The sequence below is a fragment of the Thamnophis elegans genome, chromosome 15, assembly GCF_009769535.1.
Source record: "Thamnophis elegans isolate rThaEle1 chromosome 15, rThaEle1.pri, whole genome shotgun sequence".
NCBI lineage: Eukaryota > Metazoa > Chordata > Lepidosauria > Squamata > Colubridae > Thamnophis > Thamnophis elegans.
Genome location: NC_045555.1, coordinates 5,144,794 through 5,159,281, shown reverse-complemented (window position 1 = coordinate 5,159,281; position 14,488 = coordinate 5,144,794). Strand labels below are relative to the sequence as shown.

At 46.7% G+C, this 14,488-nt stretch overlaps 1 protein-coding gene across 3 annotated transcripts in view; it reads left to right on the top strand.

Moving 5' to 3' along the window:
- Positions 1 to 14,488, top strand: part of SAMD11 (sterile alpha motif domain containing 11) — a 106,942-nt gene that overhangs the window by 29,456 nt on the left and 62,998 nt on the right. For all 3 annotated transcript variants that reach the window (XM_032232119.1, XM_032232120.1, XM_032232121.1), the window contains exon 3: positions 5,543 to 5,721. In XM_032232119.1, the coding sequence (XP_032088010.1) occupies positions 5,543 to 5,721 (179 nt within the window). The remainder of the gene's footprint in view (positions 1 to 5,542; positions 5,722 to 14,488) is intronic.

The following is a 14,488-nucleotide window of genomic DNA, read 5'->3' as shown; positions in this document are numbered from 1 at the left end:
CCCTAATTTGTCCCCTTGGAATTCCTCTTGCCCCATTCCTGGTGTTCTGACCGAGGCTTTCCCAAAAGCACGAAGCCGACTCCTCGTCCCGATAAAACCTCTTTTATTTAGGTTAAAGGGAAATCCTCTCCAGCAAACTACAGATCTTGATCAGGCTTGGAGAGCTGCCAGACCGATATCTTCCAAGCCATAGCAGCAATTACTTGGCAAGTAGTCAGGAACAGGTCTTCACCCTAGTGAATTGAACTAATTGTCTCCTGCAAACTCCCCTCCCCTTTCGTTCCTCTTTTATTCTCTATGGGAGGGGCCATTCACTGTCCACCTGTGCCTTTATTCCCAAGTCTGCAACTGAATGGAGCTAAGTGTTTAGTGGCCAGATGCCTTTCTGTCGCCAATGCGGAGTTTTATTCGGCAGATATATATTGTCATTGTGCCCAGACAGAGAAATATCTGCCTAGAGTTGGCACTAACTTTTCCTCCCCCAAAATGGCAGCTGGTATCTTCCAAGTATATCTTCCAAGAACGTGGCACATTTTGACATTGCAAACGGCGATAAGGGATGTTGAACCAAAACTGAGAAACATCTGGAGTTCTACAGGATCTCTGGATTAGATCTCCTAAATAACTCCAAGCACCACTGCTATTTTGGTGGCTTTATTTAAGGCGGCAGTTGTCGCCAACATTTGAGGGGGGGGGATGCTTTTCTGAAAAGGGATCAGATCCATGAAAGGGATGCTTTAATCTCAGCGAGGTTCCTAATTCTTGAGTTTTGTTTGGATATTTGAGCATCGATTTGCATTGTCTCCCATCGATGTGCATAGTTCTTCCTTTTAAATTTTGCAATAGTTGTCAGAGGATTTCTGCACAGAAGTTGTAAATCCCCCAACACTGGAAGCTTTTAAGAAGATGTTGGATATCCATTTGTCTGAAGTGGTGTAGGGTTTCCTGCCTAGGCAGGGGGTTGGATTTAGAAGACCTCCAAGGTCCCTTCCAACTCTTGTCATTTTATTCTATTCTATTCTATATTCTAACCTAATCTAATTCTAATTCTATTCTATATTCTATTCTAATTCTATTCTAATTCTATTCTATTCTATATTCTCTCCTCTCCTCTTCTCCTAAAGAAGCAGGAGTTTGAAAAGGGCTTGTTCAGAAGAGGGGGTCAAGCTATTCTCCAAAGCCCCTGAGGGCAGGACAAGAAGCAATGGGTGGAAACTAATCAAGGAGAGAAGCAACTTAGAACTTCCTGACAGTCAGAACAATTAATCAATGGAACAACTTGCCTCTAGAAGTTATAAATGCTCCAACACGCAAAGTTTTCAGGAAGAAATTGGATAACCATTTAGAATATAGAATAACAAGAGTTGGAAGGGACCTTGGAGGACTTCTAGTCCAACCCCCTGCTTAGGCAGGATATCCTACACCTTCAGACAAATGGTTGCCCAACAGCTTCTTAAAAAGTGTTGGAGCATTCACAACTTCTGGTGGCAAGTTGTTTGTCTGAGGTGTGTTGTAGGGTTTCCCGCCTAAGCAGAGGGTTGGACTAGAAGACCTCCAAGGTCCCTTCCAACTCTGTTTTTCTGTTATCTGAGAAAAATAAACCAGCCAGGAGCTCATGGCCAGGTCTGTGTTAGTGTAGGACTGCAAAAGGAGTGAAATGCAGGCCCAGCAGAAGAAAATAGCGGTTTCTTTTTTTCCCTTCCTCCTCCCTCCGGGCTGCAAATAGGAAACTCGCAGACGGAGGGTATTTTTAGCATTGCTTTTCCTGTGTGGGTCCATCTGCCTGCAAGCCTGGGGGGTGTTGATATTTCAGCACGGACCGAGTTCTTTAGGATGGATGCCCCTCTGGATTTGTGGGCTTTAAATGTTGCTCAAAGATTTGTTTACTTCTCCTCGGACCATTCAGAAAACCGGCTCTTAAAATAGCTGGCCAATGGCTTTGTTGGATTTCGAACACGCGGCAGTCGTAAGTGCGAGGACGTGGTTGTGAGTCACTGTTTGTCAATGCCGCTGTAATTATGAATGATTGCTAAATCAAGGGGTGTATAATAATTCTGCTTGCTGCTTCTCTCTCTCCATTTTCCCTCCCTCGCTCTTCGAATGTTTCTTCCTCCCTCCCTTCCATCCATCACATCTTTCTTTCCTTCCTTCCTTCCTTTCTTCCTTCCTTTCCTTCTTCCTTTCCTTCCTTCCTTCCCATCCATCACATCTTTCCTCCCTCCCTCCCTTCCTTCCATCACATCTTTCCTTTCTTCCTTCCTTCCCATCACATTTTTCCTTCCTTTCCTTCCTTCCTTCCCATCCACCACATCTTTTCTTCCTTCCTTCCCTTCCATCACATCTTTCCTTTCTTCCTTCCTTCCTTCCCATCCATCACATCTTTCTTTCCTTCCTTCTCATCCATCACCTTCCTTCCTTCCTTCCTTCCTTCCTTCCCTCCTTCCCATCCATCACCTTTCCTTCCTTCCTTCTCATCCATCACTTCCTTCCTTCCTTCCCATCACATTTTTCCTTCCTTTCCTTCCTTCTTTCCCATCTATCACATCTTTCCTTCCTTCCTTCCCATCCATCACATCCTTCCTTCCTTCCCATCACATCTTTCCTTCCTTCCTTCCATCCATCCATTCATCCATCCATTTTCTTTAAATCTTCCCTCCCTCTTCTTTGAATCTTCCTTCTTTCCCTCCCTCCCTCCCTCCCTGAACCTCCTTCCTTTCTTTCCTCCCTTCGTTATGAAATATTGACGGATGGTGTCCCTGCATAGTTAAACGCCCCCGTCCTTCCCATCTCTTCAGCTTCGTGAGGTTTTCCTCCCCGCTTGGTTCCTTCTGCCCCACACACGTTGCAGATTCTGCTTCTTCTTCCAAGGCTGCTGTGTCTCTGGGATCAATTAAAAGCTCGTCACGGTTCTACTGGGAGGGATTATTCTGCATTTTCTGGCACTTGTTCTATCTCCCAACCAGAGCGCAGATACCACTCAACCTCCTTCAGAACCTTCCTAAGGTTTTTTCCCCCCCACTCCTTGTTTTCCCATTTCAAGGCCTCCTTCCTTTCCCCCAACTTCCCCCAAATTGTGCACTGAAAAACAATCGGATTTCGGGGTAGTGGTGGTGGATGGGAGCTCTGTTGGAGAGGCTTAATTATTCGCGTCTATCATTTGCATTTAATTTGCTGGAATTTCAAGAGAGAAATTGTGGTTTTCTTTTTCCTTTTGCGGGGGAAAAAAATTACCCACGATTTGTGCAAACAGGTTGGAGAGAGACAGAAATAGGTGGACTTTGGATAGACTTTTCTAGGTCAAAATATTAACGTGACATTTAATACCACTTTATAAGGGCTTGGTAAGGCCACACTTGGAATATGGCATCCAGTTTTGGTTGCCACCATGTAAAAAAGATGTGAAGACTCTAGAAAGAGTGCAGAGAAGAGCAAGGAAGAGGATTAGGGGACTGGAGGCCATATAAAGAACAATTAATGGAATTGGGTAGGTCTAGGTGCATGAAAAGAAGGACTAAGGGAGACATGATAGCAGTCTTCCGATATCTCAGGGGCTGCCCCAAAGAAGAGGGAGTCAAGCTATTCTCCAAGGCACCTGAGGGTAGAACAAGAAGCAATGGGTGGAAACTAATCAAGGAGAGAAGCAACTTAGAACAGAGGAGAAATTTCCTGACAGTGAGAACAATTAATCAGTGGAACAGAAGTTGCCTCCAGAAGTTGTGAATGCCCCAACCCTGGAAGTCTTTAAGATGTTGGATAACCCTTTGTCTGAAGAGATGTAGGGTTTCCTGCTTAAGCAGGGGGCTGGAATAGAAGACCTCCAAGGTCCCTTCCAGTTCTGTTATTCTGTTCTATTCTATATGACACAGCTAAAGGGACACAGTGGCTAAGTGGCTAAGATACTGAGCTTGTCGATCAGAAAAGTCAGCAGTTCGGCAGTTCGAATCCCTAGGGCCGCCTAATGGAGGGAGCTCCCGTGACTTGTCCCAGCTTCTGCCAACCTAGCCGTTCAAAAGCACGTAAAAAATGCAAGTAGAAAAATAGAGACCACCTTTGGTGGGAAGGGAACAGCATTTTGTGCGTCTTCGGGAGTTGAGTCATGCCGGCCACATGACCACAGAGACGTCTTTGGACAGCGCTGGCTCTTCAGCTTTGAAACGGAGATGAGCACCGCCCCCTAGAGTCAGGAACGACTAGCCCGTATCCGCGAGGGGAACCTTTATCTTTACCTTATCATACAGCTACCATATTTGGCTTTTTTCACTTCCTTATTTTTTTTTTTTGCAAAGAGAAGGGCTAGGAAAAGGAAGGACATGATGAAATGCTTTTTATGAGCTGATGGGCCCATCGCTTCGTGGGTTCTCACCAGAAAAAGCCTCACAGTTGTCGGACGTTGGCAGCTGGCATGTGGCTGTTCTCTAGCTGCAATAATAAATGGCAGTTTGCAAGATAGCATGCACTTATCTCTGGAGCTGGGGCGATAGGCATCAAACCTCTCACCTGGAACGGCAGAGATGAAATTCTAAGGGATTATAGAGATATAGCAATAGCAATAGCAGTTAGACTTATATACCGCTTCATAGGGCTTTCAGCCCTCTCTAAGCGGTTTACAGAGTCAGCATATCACCCGCAACAACTATCCGGGTCCTCATTTTACCCACCTTGGAAGGATGGAAGGCTGAGTCAACCCTGAGCCTGTGAGATTTGAACCGCTGAACTGCAGAACTAGCAGTCAGCTGAAGTGGCCTGCAGTGCTGCACCCTAACCACTGTGCCACCTCGGGTCTGTATTTGTTGTGGTCTGCCAGTGGAGCCAGCAGCAGATTCAGACAGTGAGGAGGTTGTGAGGGAAGATGGGCCAGTCCTGGAGTCTGGGGAAGGCTCTGAGGAGGGATCTGTGTCGGAGGCAGAGAGGGGGCCACAGCCGTATGCCAGTTATCAGCTGCCTTCGGAGTTGGACATCAGTGAGGCAGAAGAACAGCTGGAGCCTGTTCCCAGTGTGCACATGCACAGATTTGCCAGACGAAGGGAACAGCTAAAGAACAGGGATCGACTTGGGAGGAAGGACATAGATGGACGATGAATGGCCCCTCCCAGAGGGAATAAAAGAGGAGCAAAAGGGGAGTGGAGTTTGCAGGAGACAGTTCATTCGCTTCATTGGTTCGTGACTCTCCGAGACTCCTTACCAAGTTGTGCAGATCTCGGCCTGGAAGCTCTCCAAGCCAGATAAGGTCTGTGACTGTAAATCCTCCCTTGAAAGATGTGAAGGAGCAGAATTCACAGTCAATTAATAAAAGGGGGTTTTGTCGGGTTGTTGACTTATTCTGTTCCTGCTTTATTCTTCCACCCTCCGCAGCGCCATTCCTCTCCCGCTGTCTCCCCTCTTCAGAGTTCTGAAAATATTTTTTTGCATCAACGGACGCTTTAATATTAATCTTTCTAAGAAATGTACCGTATACATTTTCGTGTTTGCGAGTTCTTCTCTCGGCGGAGCTCCGACGTATTTTTTTTAACTTATCTTCTATTTATTTATTTATCCTTTCCAGAATCGCGGGCGCTTGGCGGAGAAGAGAACGATACCTTTGCCTCCCTCCCGGACTCCGAAAAAGGAGCCCCCTGCTCTTTTCTCACACAGCGACCACCACAAGGAGGTGGAAAAAATCAACGGGCATCACCCTCATGTCAAACGGGAAGAGGATCTGAATATTAGTATCATGAAAAGAAGGTACGCGGGATTCTTTCTTCTTTCTGCCCTCCCTCCAAAAAGCCACAATTGCGCAGGCTTGCGACAGCGAACGCAGAGCCGTATCTCCCAGCATGTAAGCTGTCAGCTCCAGCGCGCATGCATGCGCCCGGCTGCCTGATTTTCAGCCTTCTAGAGGGCTGGTGGGGAGGCCGTTTTTGCCCTCCCCAGACTTCAGGAGCCTGGAGAGGGCAAAAAAACGGGCCCAACGGATCAATCAGAAGGAGGACATTTTCACTTACTCCTTGAAGAGTATTTGGAGACTTCAACTCGTCCAGAACGCAGCCGCGCAAGCGATCGTGGGTGCACCTTGGTACACCCACGTTACACCTAATCCTCCGCGAGTTGCACTGGTTACCGATCAGTCTCCGGATACGCTTCAAGGTGCTAGTCGTCACTTATAAAGCCCTTCATGGTATTGGACCTGGGTACTTGAGAGACCGCCTGCTGCCAATTACCTCCCACAGACCCATTAGATCACACAGGGTTGGCCTCCTCTGGGTTCCATCTACTAGCCAATGCCATCTGGCTACTACCTGGGGGAGGGCCTTCTCTGTGGCAGCTCCGGCCCTCTGGAATGAACTCCCCGCAGGGATTCGGACCCTCACCTCTCTCCAGGCCTTCCGAAAAGCCGTCAAAACCTGGCTTTGCCGGCAGGCCTGGGGGTGATGAGTTCCCTCCCCTCTCGACTTGTATGGTTGTGTGACTCTTGCTTATTTTAATTATCTGTATTTCGTTTTATGTTCCCCTTTTTTCCCCTTTTGAATTGTTCGCCGCCCTGAGTCCTTCCCGGAGAAGGGCGGCATATAAATAATAAAATTCAATTCAATTCACTTCAAACCGGGCAAAAACGGACTTCTCCAACACCCCAACACCCCCCGGGGAAATATCAAGCTCAGTTTGGAGGCCAGCAGTCTGGCGCATGTGGAGGGGGGACCATGTGGGGGTTGCACGTGCGGTGGCGCGCTTTGCATTATGGGTGCCGGAACGCACGCATGCTATTGATTGATTGATTGATTGATTACTTTATTTATATGCCGCCCTTTTCCCTGAGGGGACTCAGGGCGGCTCACACTCCAAGGGGGAGGGAAGTACAAGACAAAAATACACACATAAAACAGTACATCGTTAAAAAAACGCAACAGTCATACTATTCGGGTGGGGTTGAAATCTTAGCCCCAGGCTTGTCGGGACAGCCAGGTTTTAAGGGCTATGCGGAAGGTCTGGAGGGTGGTGAGGGTACAAATCTCCACGGGGAGTTCGCACCGCACGCCCTCGCGTTTTTGGCGCTCAATAACGAAAGGGTTAGCCATCACCGTTGGAGGTGCTCCTTGTTCCGTGACCATTTGTTCTAACCATGCTCCACTTTGGGGAAAGTAGCACGCGCCATCGCCCGGTGGCATCTTCCCCCGTGAGCTGGACTTTGGGTTCCTGTGTGCCAGCCAGCTGGTCTTCTTGCGCACGGGGAAACGCGAAGACCAGCTGGCCGGCGTGAATGCCTGTTTTTTTGGCCGTTTTCAGAAGCCAGAAGAGCAACTGGCAACAGGAGGCGTGCTCACAGGCAGGGCTCCCCACATGCCACCTCTGGCAAGCGTGCCATAGGCTTGCCCTCATGGTCCTAGGTTTTGATGGGTGATCCCTGGCACTCTTCAACTGAAAAACGGCCTGAACACTGTCTGAAAAACAACCTGCTTTTTTGGGCTGTTCTGGCTGTTTTGGGGGCCTTTTTCAGGCCGTTTCCCAGCCCCTCCGGTGCCCGCGAAGACCAGTTGGCCGGCATGTATGTAATTCTGGAAAGCAGAAGAGCAGCTGGCGATGGCACATGTACCCACAGAGAGGGCTCTGCATTCCACCTCTGGCAAGCCTGCCATAGGCTTGCCCTCGCGGTCCTAGGTTTTGATGGTTGATCCCTGTCACTCTTCCTTTTTGGGAGCCAACAATTCCAGTGTGCCCGTGGACGATGGGGGTGTGTGGGGGGAAATCCCATTGCTATAAACCTGGGAGATGTTGCATAGACTAATCAGGAAGTTGGCACCGAAGTGATGTGGGTAGAAACTCCTCGAGAGAGACGGGTGCCAGGACGTTCTGAGGCAAGGAGGCGGGTTCAGCCAACATGAAAGGGAGCATTGAAAACGAGCATTGGAGCGCGCGCCGTCCGCCCCAAGCCACAACAGGCAGATAGAAACGAGAGGCTGCCAGCTCTTTTGGGTTCCTGACAGAAATCAGTACCTGATGTTCGCTGGAATTTCCCGGCCCGAGGTCTGGATGAAGCCACGGGTGGCATGGTGCCACTGGCGTGTTCTCTATTCCTGCACGCTACTCCAGAGACGGCCTTGAACCAGAATTGCAACCAAACGAGAAATATATATTTGAGGATCCTGGTGAACAGGGTTTTTTTTTCTTCTTCTTCTCTTTCTCTCTCTCTTTCTGCTGTGCTTAGAAGTGCCGTGCGGTTAAACCTTCATTTCGTGGGCGTATAAATTTAGAATAGAATAGAATAGAATAGAATAAGGAATTAGAATTAATAGAATAGAATATGGAATGGAATGGAATAGAATAGAATAATACGGAATGGAATAGAATAAAATAGAATAAAATAGAATATAGGATAGACAGAATGGGATGGAATGGAATAGAATAGAATTAGAATTAATAGAATAGAATAAGGAATTAGAATTAATAGAATAGAATAGAATACAACAGAATATGGAATGAAATGGAATAGAATAGAATAATACGGAATAGAATTGAATAGAATATAGGATAGACAGAATGGAATGGAATAGAATAGAATTAGAATTAATAGAATAGAATAAGGAATTAGAATTAGAATTAATAGAATAGAATAAGGAATTAGAATTAGAATTAATAGAATAGAATAAGGAATTAGAATTAGAATTAGAATTAATAGAATAGAATAAGGAATTAGAATTAATAGAATAGCATAGAATAAGGAATTAGAATTAGAATTAGAATTAAAAGAATAGAATAGAATAGAATAAGGAATTAGAATTAATAGAATAGAATATAGGAGAGACAGAATGGAATGGAATGGAATAGAATTAGAATTAATAGAATAGAGTAGAAAAGAATATCAGAGTTGGAAGGGACCTTGGAGGTCTTCTAGTCCAACCCCCTGCTTAGGCAGGAAACCCTCCCACCACTTCAGACAAATGGCTATCCAACCTCTTCTTAAAAACTTCCAGCGTTGGAGCATTCACAACTTCTGGAGCCAAGTTGTTCCACTGATTAATTGTTCTATCAGGAAATTTCTCCTTTAGTTCTAAGTTGCTTCCCTCCTTGATTAGTTTCCACCCATTGCTTCTTGTCCTGCCCTCTGGTGCTTTGGAGAATAGCTTGATCCTCCTCTTCTTTGGGACAGCCCCCCCAAATATTGGAACACTGCTGTCATGTCACCCCTAGTCCTCCTTTTCATCAGACTAATTTAATAAAATAAATTTCAGAAGATGGGGAGCGAAAGATACAGCACCGTTGATGACTAGGATTAAAAAAAGATCCAACGGCACATTAGAGATATTTTAGCATCCTCTCTCCTTGGATGGGCCTTGGGTGAAGCGAGGGGAGGGTGGGTTTCTCCACATCGTTTTTGTGCTGGCTCCAATCTTCTAATAGCAAAATCGCCAGCTTGCACGAAAGCTTCAAGGGTGCGGTATTGTCAGCGGGTCCAAATAACATTTCACAACCCTTAAGTGGAAAGCTCGTTTTGATGTCCCCGAAGAGTTTTGTGGCTGTTGGCCTCTTTAGCTGATGGTGCGATTTCCGTGGCTGAATTCTTTTTCCCAGATCTGTAGATATCTCGGCCAGTAATGAAGATCATAATGGAAGGATGTGATTTAGGAAAATGTTTGCCAGGACGTACAACCTCTTAGTTGTAGACCCCTTGATGGAATGGAACAGAATGGAATTTATTAAATTTCTATGCCGCCCTCTTCCCCGAAGGGGACTCAGGGCGCTCACAACCCAAGTCAAGGGGGAAGGGTACAAATAAGGAATAAAAAGACAGACAAAACAATACCATAGTTTAAAAGCACACAACAATCATACCATTCGAGGTGGGGGAAGACTCATTAGCCCCAGGCCTGTCGGAATAGCCAGGTTTTAAGGGCTTTGCGGAAGGCCTGGAGGGTGGTGAGGGTTCGAATCTCCATGGGGAGCTCGTTCCAAAGGGCCGGAGCAGCCACAGAGAAGGCTCTCCTCCGAGTGGTTGCCAGACGGCATTGGCCAGCAGATGGTATACGGAGGAGGCCTAATCTGTGGGATCTAATTGGTCTATTGGAGGTGATCGGCAGCAGGCGGTCTCTCAAGTACCCAGGTCCAATACCATGAAGGGCTTTATAAGTGATGACTAGCGCCTTGAAGCGTATCCGAAGACCAATAGGCAGCCAGTGCAGCTCGCGGAGGATAGATGTAACGTGGGTGAACCGAGATACACCCACAATCACTCGCGCGGCTGCATTCTGGACAAGCTGAAGTCTCCGAATGCTCTTCAAGGGCTGCCCCATGTAGAGCACGTTGCAGTAGTTGATCAAGAAGCAAGAGGAAGTGGTTAAATGCAGCACTGCAGGCTACTTCAGCTGACTGCAGTTCTGCAGTTCGACTGTTCGAATCTCACCGGCTCAGGGTTGACTCAGCCTTCCATCCTTCCGAGGTGGGTAAAATGAGGACCCGGATTGTTGTTGGGGGCGATATGCTGACTCTGTAAACCGCTTAGAGAGGGCTGAAAGCCCTATGAAGCAGTATATAAGTCTAACTGCTATTGCTATTGCTAACTGTAGTGTTAGAAACATGACTAGTTTTTGAGTGAATATTCTCTTTTTAAAAAAAATCTCTCCTCTGAAACCCCCTCAAGTTGTAGCAGGACCTACAGTGCTGTGGACGATGCTTTCCAAAAACCCTCCAATCAATCAATCAATCAATCAATCAGAATAGAGCTGGAAGGGATCTTGGAGGTCTTCTAGGCCAGCCCCCTGCTCAAGCAGGAGAATATATCCCTTCATATTAATGTCTGTCTTATCTCTTCTGGAAGATCTTCAGATGTTCTTCTCCATAGTGAGTGGGGAGGAGTATCCAGATTGGGTTGGCCTTGTCCTCTCATTGATTGGACTGAGTCAGATAAGCTCTTTGGGCTACGCCCCTTGGCCACCAGGTAGACCCCAGTTATCAACTCAATCCACTCATCTTCTGGAAAAGAACATCTTCAGATGCAAGATGTTCTTTTCATCCATCTATCCATCCATCCATCCATCCGATCATCTCAGAATCATAGAATCCTTAGAGGTCTTCTAGTCCAAACTTCTTGAGGTCTCATGTTTCCTTCCTGCCTTTTCGTAACTCTTATCCTGTTTTCCGGCCTGGATTGGTATCTGTGTTGTATCACTTAAAAGGCTCCGGACAAGCTGTGGTTGGAAAGCAGTTGTGGATGACTCCCAGCCGTTGGGTTCCACTTATTTTTACCACCAGTTCGCCGTGCGCATGCTTGCTTCATGTGTTTGTGCACGGTCCACGCATGCGCTTTGCTCGCACATGCTACTTCTGTAGATGCGCCTGGCCTTAAAAACATGGCTAAATAGAACGGCATAGTTGCTGTGATCCGCCAGCCGATTCAAACAGTGAGGAGGTTGGGGAGGAAGATGGGCCAGTCCTGGAGTCTGGAGAAGGCTCTGATGAGGGCTCTGTGTCGGAGGCAGAGAGAGGGCCACGGCCATATGCCAGCTATCAGCTGCCTTCAGAGTCAGACATCAGTGAGGTGGAAGAACAGCTGGAGCCTGTTCCCAGTGAGCGCATGCACAGAGTTGCCAGACAAAGGGAGCAGCTAAAGAACAAGGGTCAACTTGGGAGTGAGGCCACAGGTGGACGATGAATGGTCCCTCCCAGAGGAACTAAAAGAGGAGCGAAAGGGGAGTGGAGTTTGCAGGAGACCATTAGTTCGCTTCATTGGTTCGTGACTCTGAGACTCCTTGCCAAGTTCTGCAGATATCACCCTGGCAGCTCTCCAAGCCAGATAAGGTCTGTGACTGTAAATCCTCCCTTGAAAGACTTTGCTGGATGTGAATGAGCAGAATTCACAGTAAATTAATAAAAGGGGTTTTTGTTGGGACCAGGAGTTGGCTTCAGGCTCTTGGGACGCCTCGCTCAGAACAATAGCACTGTGGCAGGTGGGGGCAGGCCTAAATGGCTGAATACCTCTGATGCCTCCTTATAAACCAACATTAAGCCTTTGTTGTGTGGTTGGTCGTTGCGTCAAAGAAAGTGCATAAGTGAAAAGCAGTAGGCTGGTTGGCCCAATTTTTGCAGTGCTCTTGTTCACTTCCTGAATTCCTGTTTCCCCCCAAAATGTAAAGTGCATGGTGTCATTCCAAGCCAGCTTGTTTTTGGAGCAGATTTTGGTTCTCTCTCCATCCTTGTCTCCCACCCCCCCTCCCCGAGCTTGGAGTGGGGAGGGGGGACAGCTTAGCTGTGAGGGTGAAGGACCCATCTGGGTCACCTTATTAAACTCTCCGCCTCCGACGGTGCGTTAAGAGGACCAGCAGCTGAGAAGGTTAAAACGGAAGGTTGATGCCACATCGCTTGCTTGGGAAGTCCTCCTGCTGGCCTCTTTCTCTCTTTTAATTATTAGTAATTTATAAAGGAGACCTATTTGCCCCTCTCTACCCACCCCACCTCCGCCAGGCAGGCTGGGCTGCCTGATAGCTTGCAAATTATTAGTAATTTGATTTCAATTGAATGAATAACCCGCGAGAGCGAGGCGCGGGCTGGACGCGGAAATCTAATTGGCGATAACACCATAGAAACTTGAAAAATGCAGGAGGGGGGGGCGGATGGGCGGGCAAGTGGGTTGAGCGTTGCAGCGCTGCCGGGGGAAGGAATATGCAAAGCTGCGCATGGGGGGGGGGGCGACGGGGAGGGAAGGAGATAGGAGATAATTGGGATTTAATTTCATTTCTTACCTATTCATTTGTTTAAAGATGGGTGTTTAATTATCCGGCGCTGCGGATGGAAATGATTGCCCAGGGGTGAATAATGGGCGTGTGGTTTTTCCCACCGGGCTAAAAAAAAAGATTAAAAAAAAAAATGGGTTGGGATGCCAATCTCCAAGGCTTTGATGTCGAATCTTTCGGGGGAAACGGTTTTGATCGTGAAACTGGTTTTATATTTAGCTGACAAGCGTGTGTCCTTTTTTTGGGGGGGAAGAAATAATGGGGTTTCCCCCCCCGCCCCATTCTAGGCAATCCTCTTCACTTAGGACCAAAATTGAGTGGAAAATTTCCACTGTATGCAAGATCTCCATTTTACGACCTTTCTTGCCACCATTGTTACGCAAACCACTGCCGTTGTTAAGTGAATGGTGCGGTCATTAAGCGAACCTGGCTCTCTCTCAATGACTTTGCTTGTCAGATGGTCGCCAAGGGCGGGAATCACAGGACACCCCCCCTCCAAATGTTGATCACAACGTGACCTGCAATGGTTGTTAAGTGTGAAAATGGTCACAAGTCACTTTTTTCCAGTGCTGTCGTAACTTTGAACATTCACTATAAGCAAATGGTTGTAAGTTGAGGACTGTATTTCAGGTTTTCAAGGCAAGGAAGAGGGGAAAGATATCTTGTGGACTGAACCAATATATCACATGGCGGTTTCAGATTGTTGGTTTTTTTCTAATCTATATATACTGTATATAAGCCAAATACCACTCACTCATCCCAAAATCTCCAGAACTGTAAAGCCTACAAACTTGAAATTTGGCACTTTTGTTCCACTTGGCTTCTAGGTGTTCACTAAGAAAGGATTTTTCGAAATGACCCTCAGATCGTTAGTATTTCTTATACAGTAATTAACACGCTCTGATGCTAAGGAGTTCTACTCCCCCTCCCCACCTGAAAAGAACTCTGTTCCAACTGCCAGTTGCCTTGTATTAACACGCTCTGATGCTAAGGAGTTAGACATTCTACTCTCCCCCCCCCCCGCCTGAAAAGAACTCTGTTCCAACTGCCAGTCGCCTCACATTCCGTTACCTCAGTTCAAACTGGCGGGCGTTCCACTCCTTCACTCAGCAGCGGCCTGAGACTCCTTACAGTGCTAAATGTCGGTACCTCACCAAAATGTCTACATGTTCCACCTATGGAACTGCTTCCAGACTCAAGGTGGCAGGAGCGATATTCCCTTACGTGTTTCAATCACCGACCAACACTGAGGCAACGGGTTGCGAACTGAATTTCTCCTGCATTGCCCTGTCAGATAGCTTTGTCGCGAAGCACGGGTATCCAGCTAGTATTTTATATTTCATATCTTAAGTATGAGCATCTGCCCCAGTCAAGCTGGAATCTTTTCTGAATGAATTAGATCCTTTTGGAGAATTGTCTTCCTTGGGCATCAAATTGGCTCCCTCCCATTGTTTCAAGGTTTCTTTTTTCAAATCGAGGTTTATTGGATCTATATGCCGCCCTTCTCCCAAGGACTCAGGGCAGCGTACAACATAAAAGAAAACACATATTACAAAAATTAAAAGGGATACTTAAATAAAGTATCCAAAAAAACAAAACCCAATTGCTATTTACAACAAAATTTTAAAAATTAAATTTAAATTAACAGCCAAATTAATCCTGTATTTTTATTCTATTCAGTCCAGGCCAAGTTAATTGTGCAATTAACTTGGTTTGAATCATACCTGCGAAACCATGAATCTCTTCCGATCCTCATATTTGACCAGCTTAGGTATGAATCTTGGATAGAA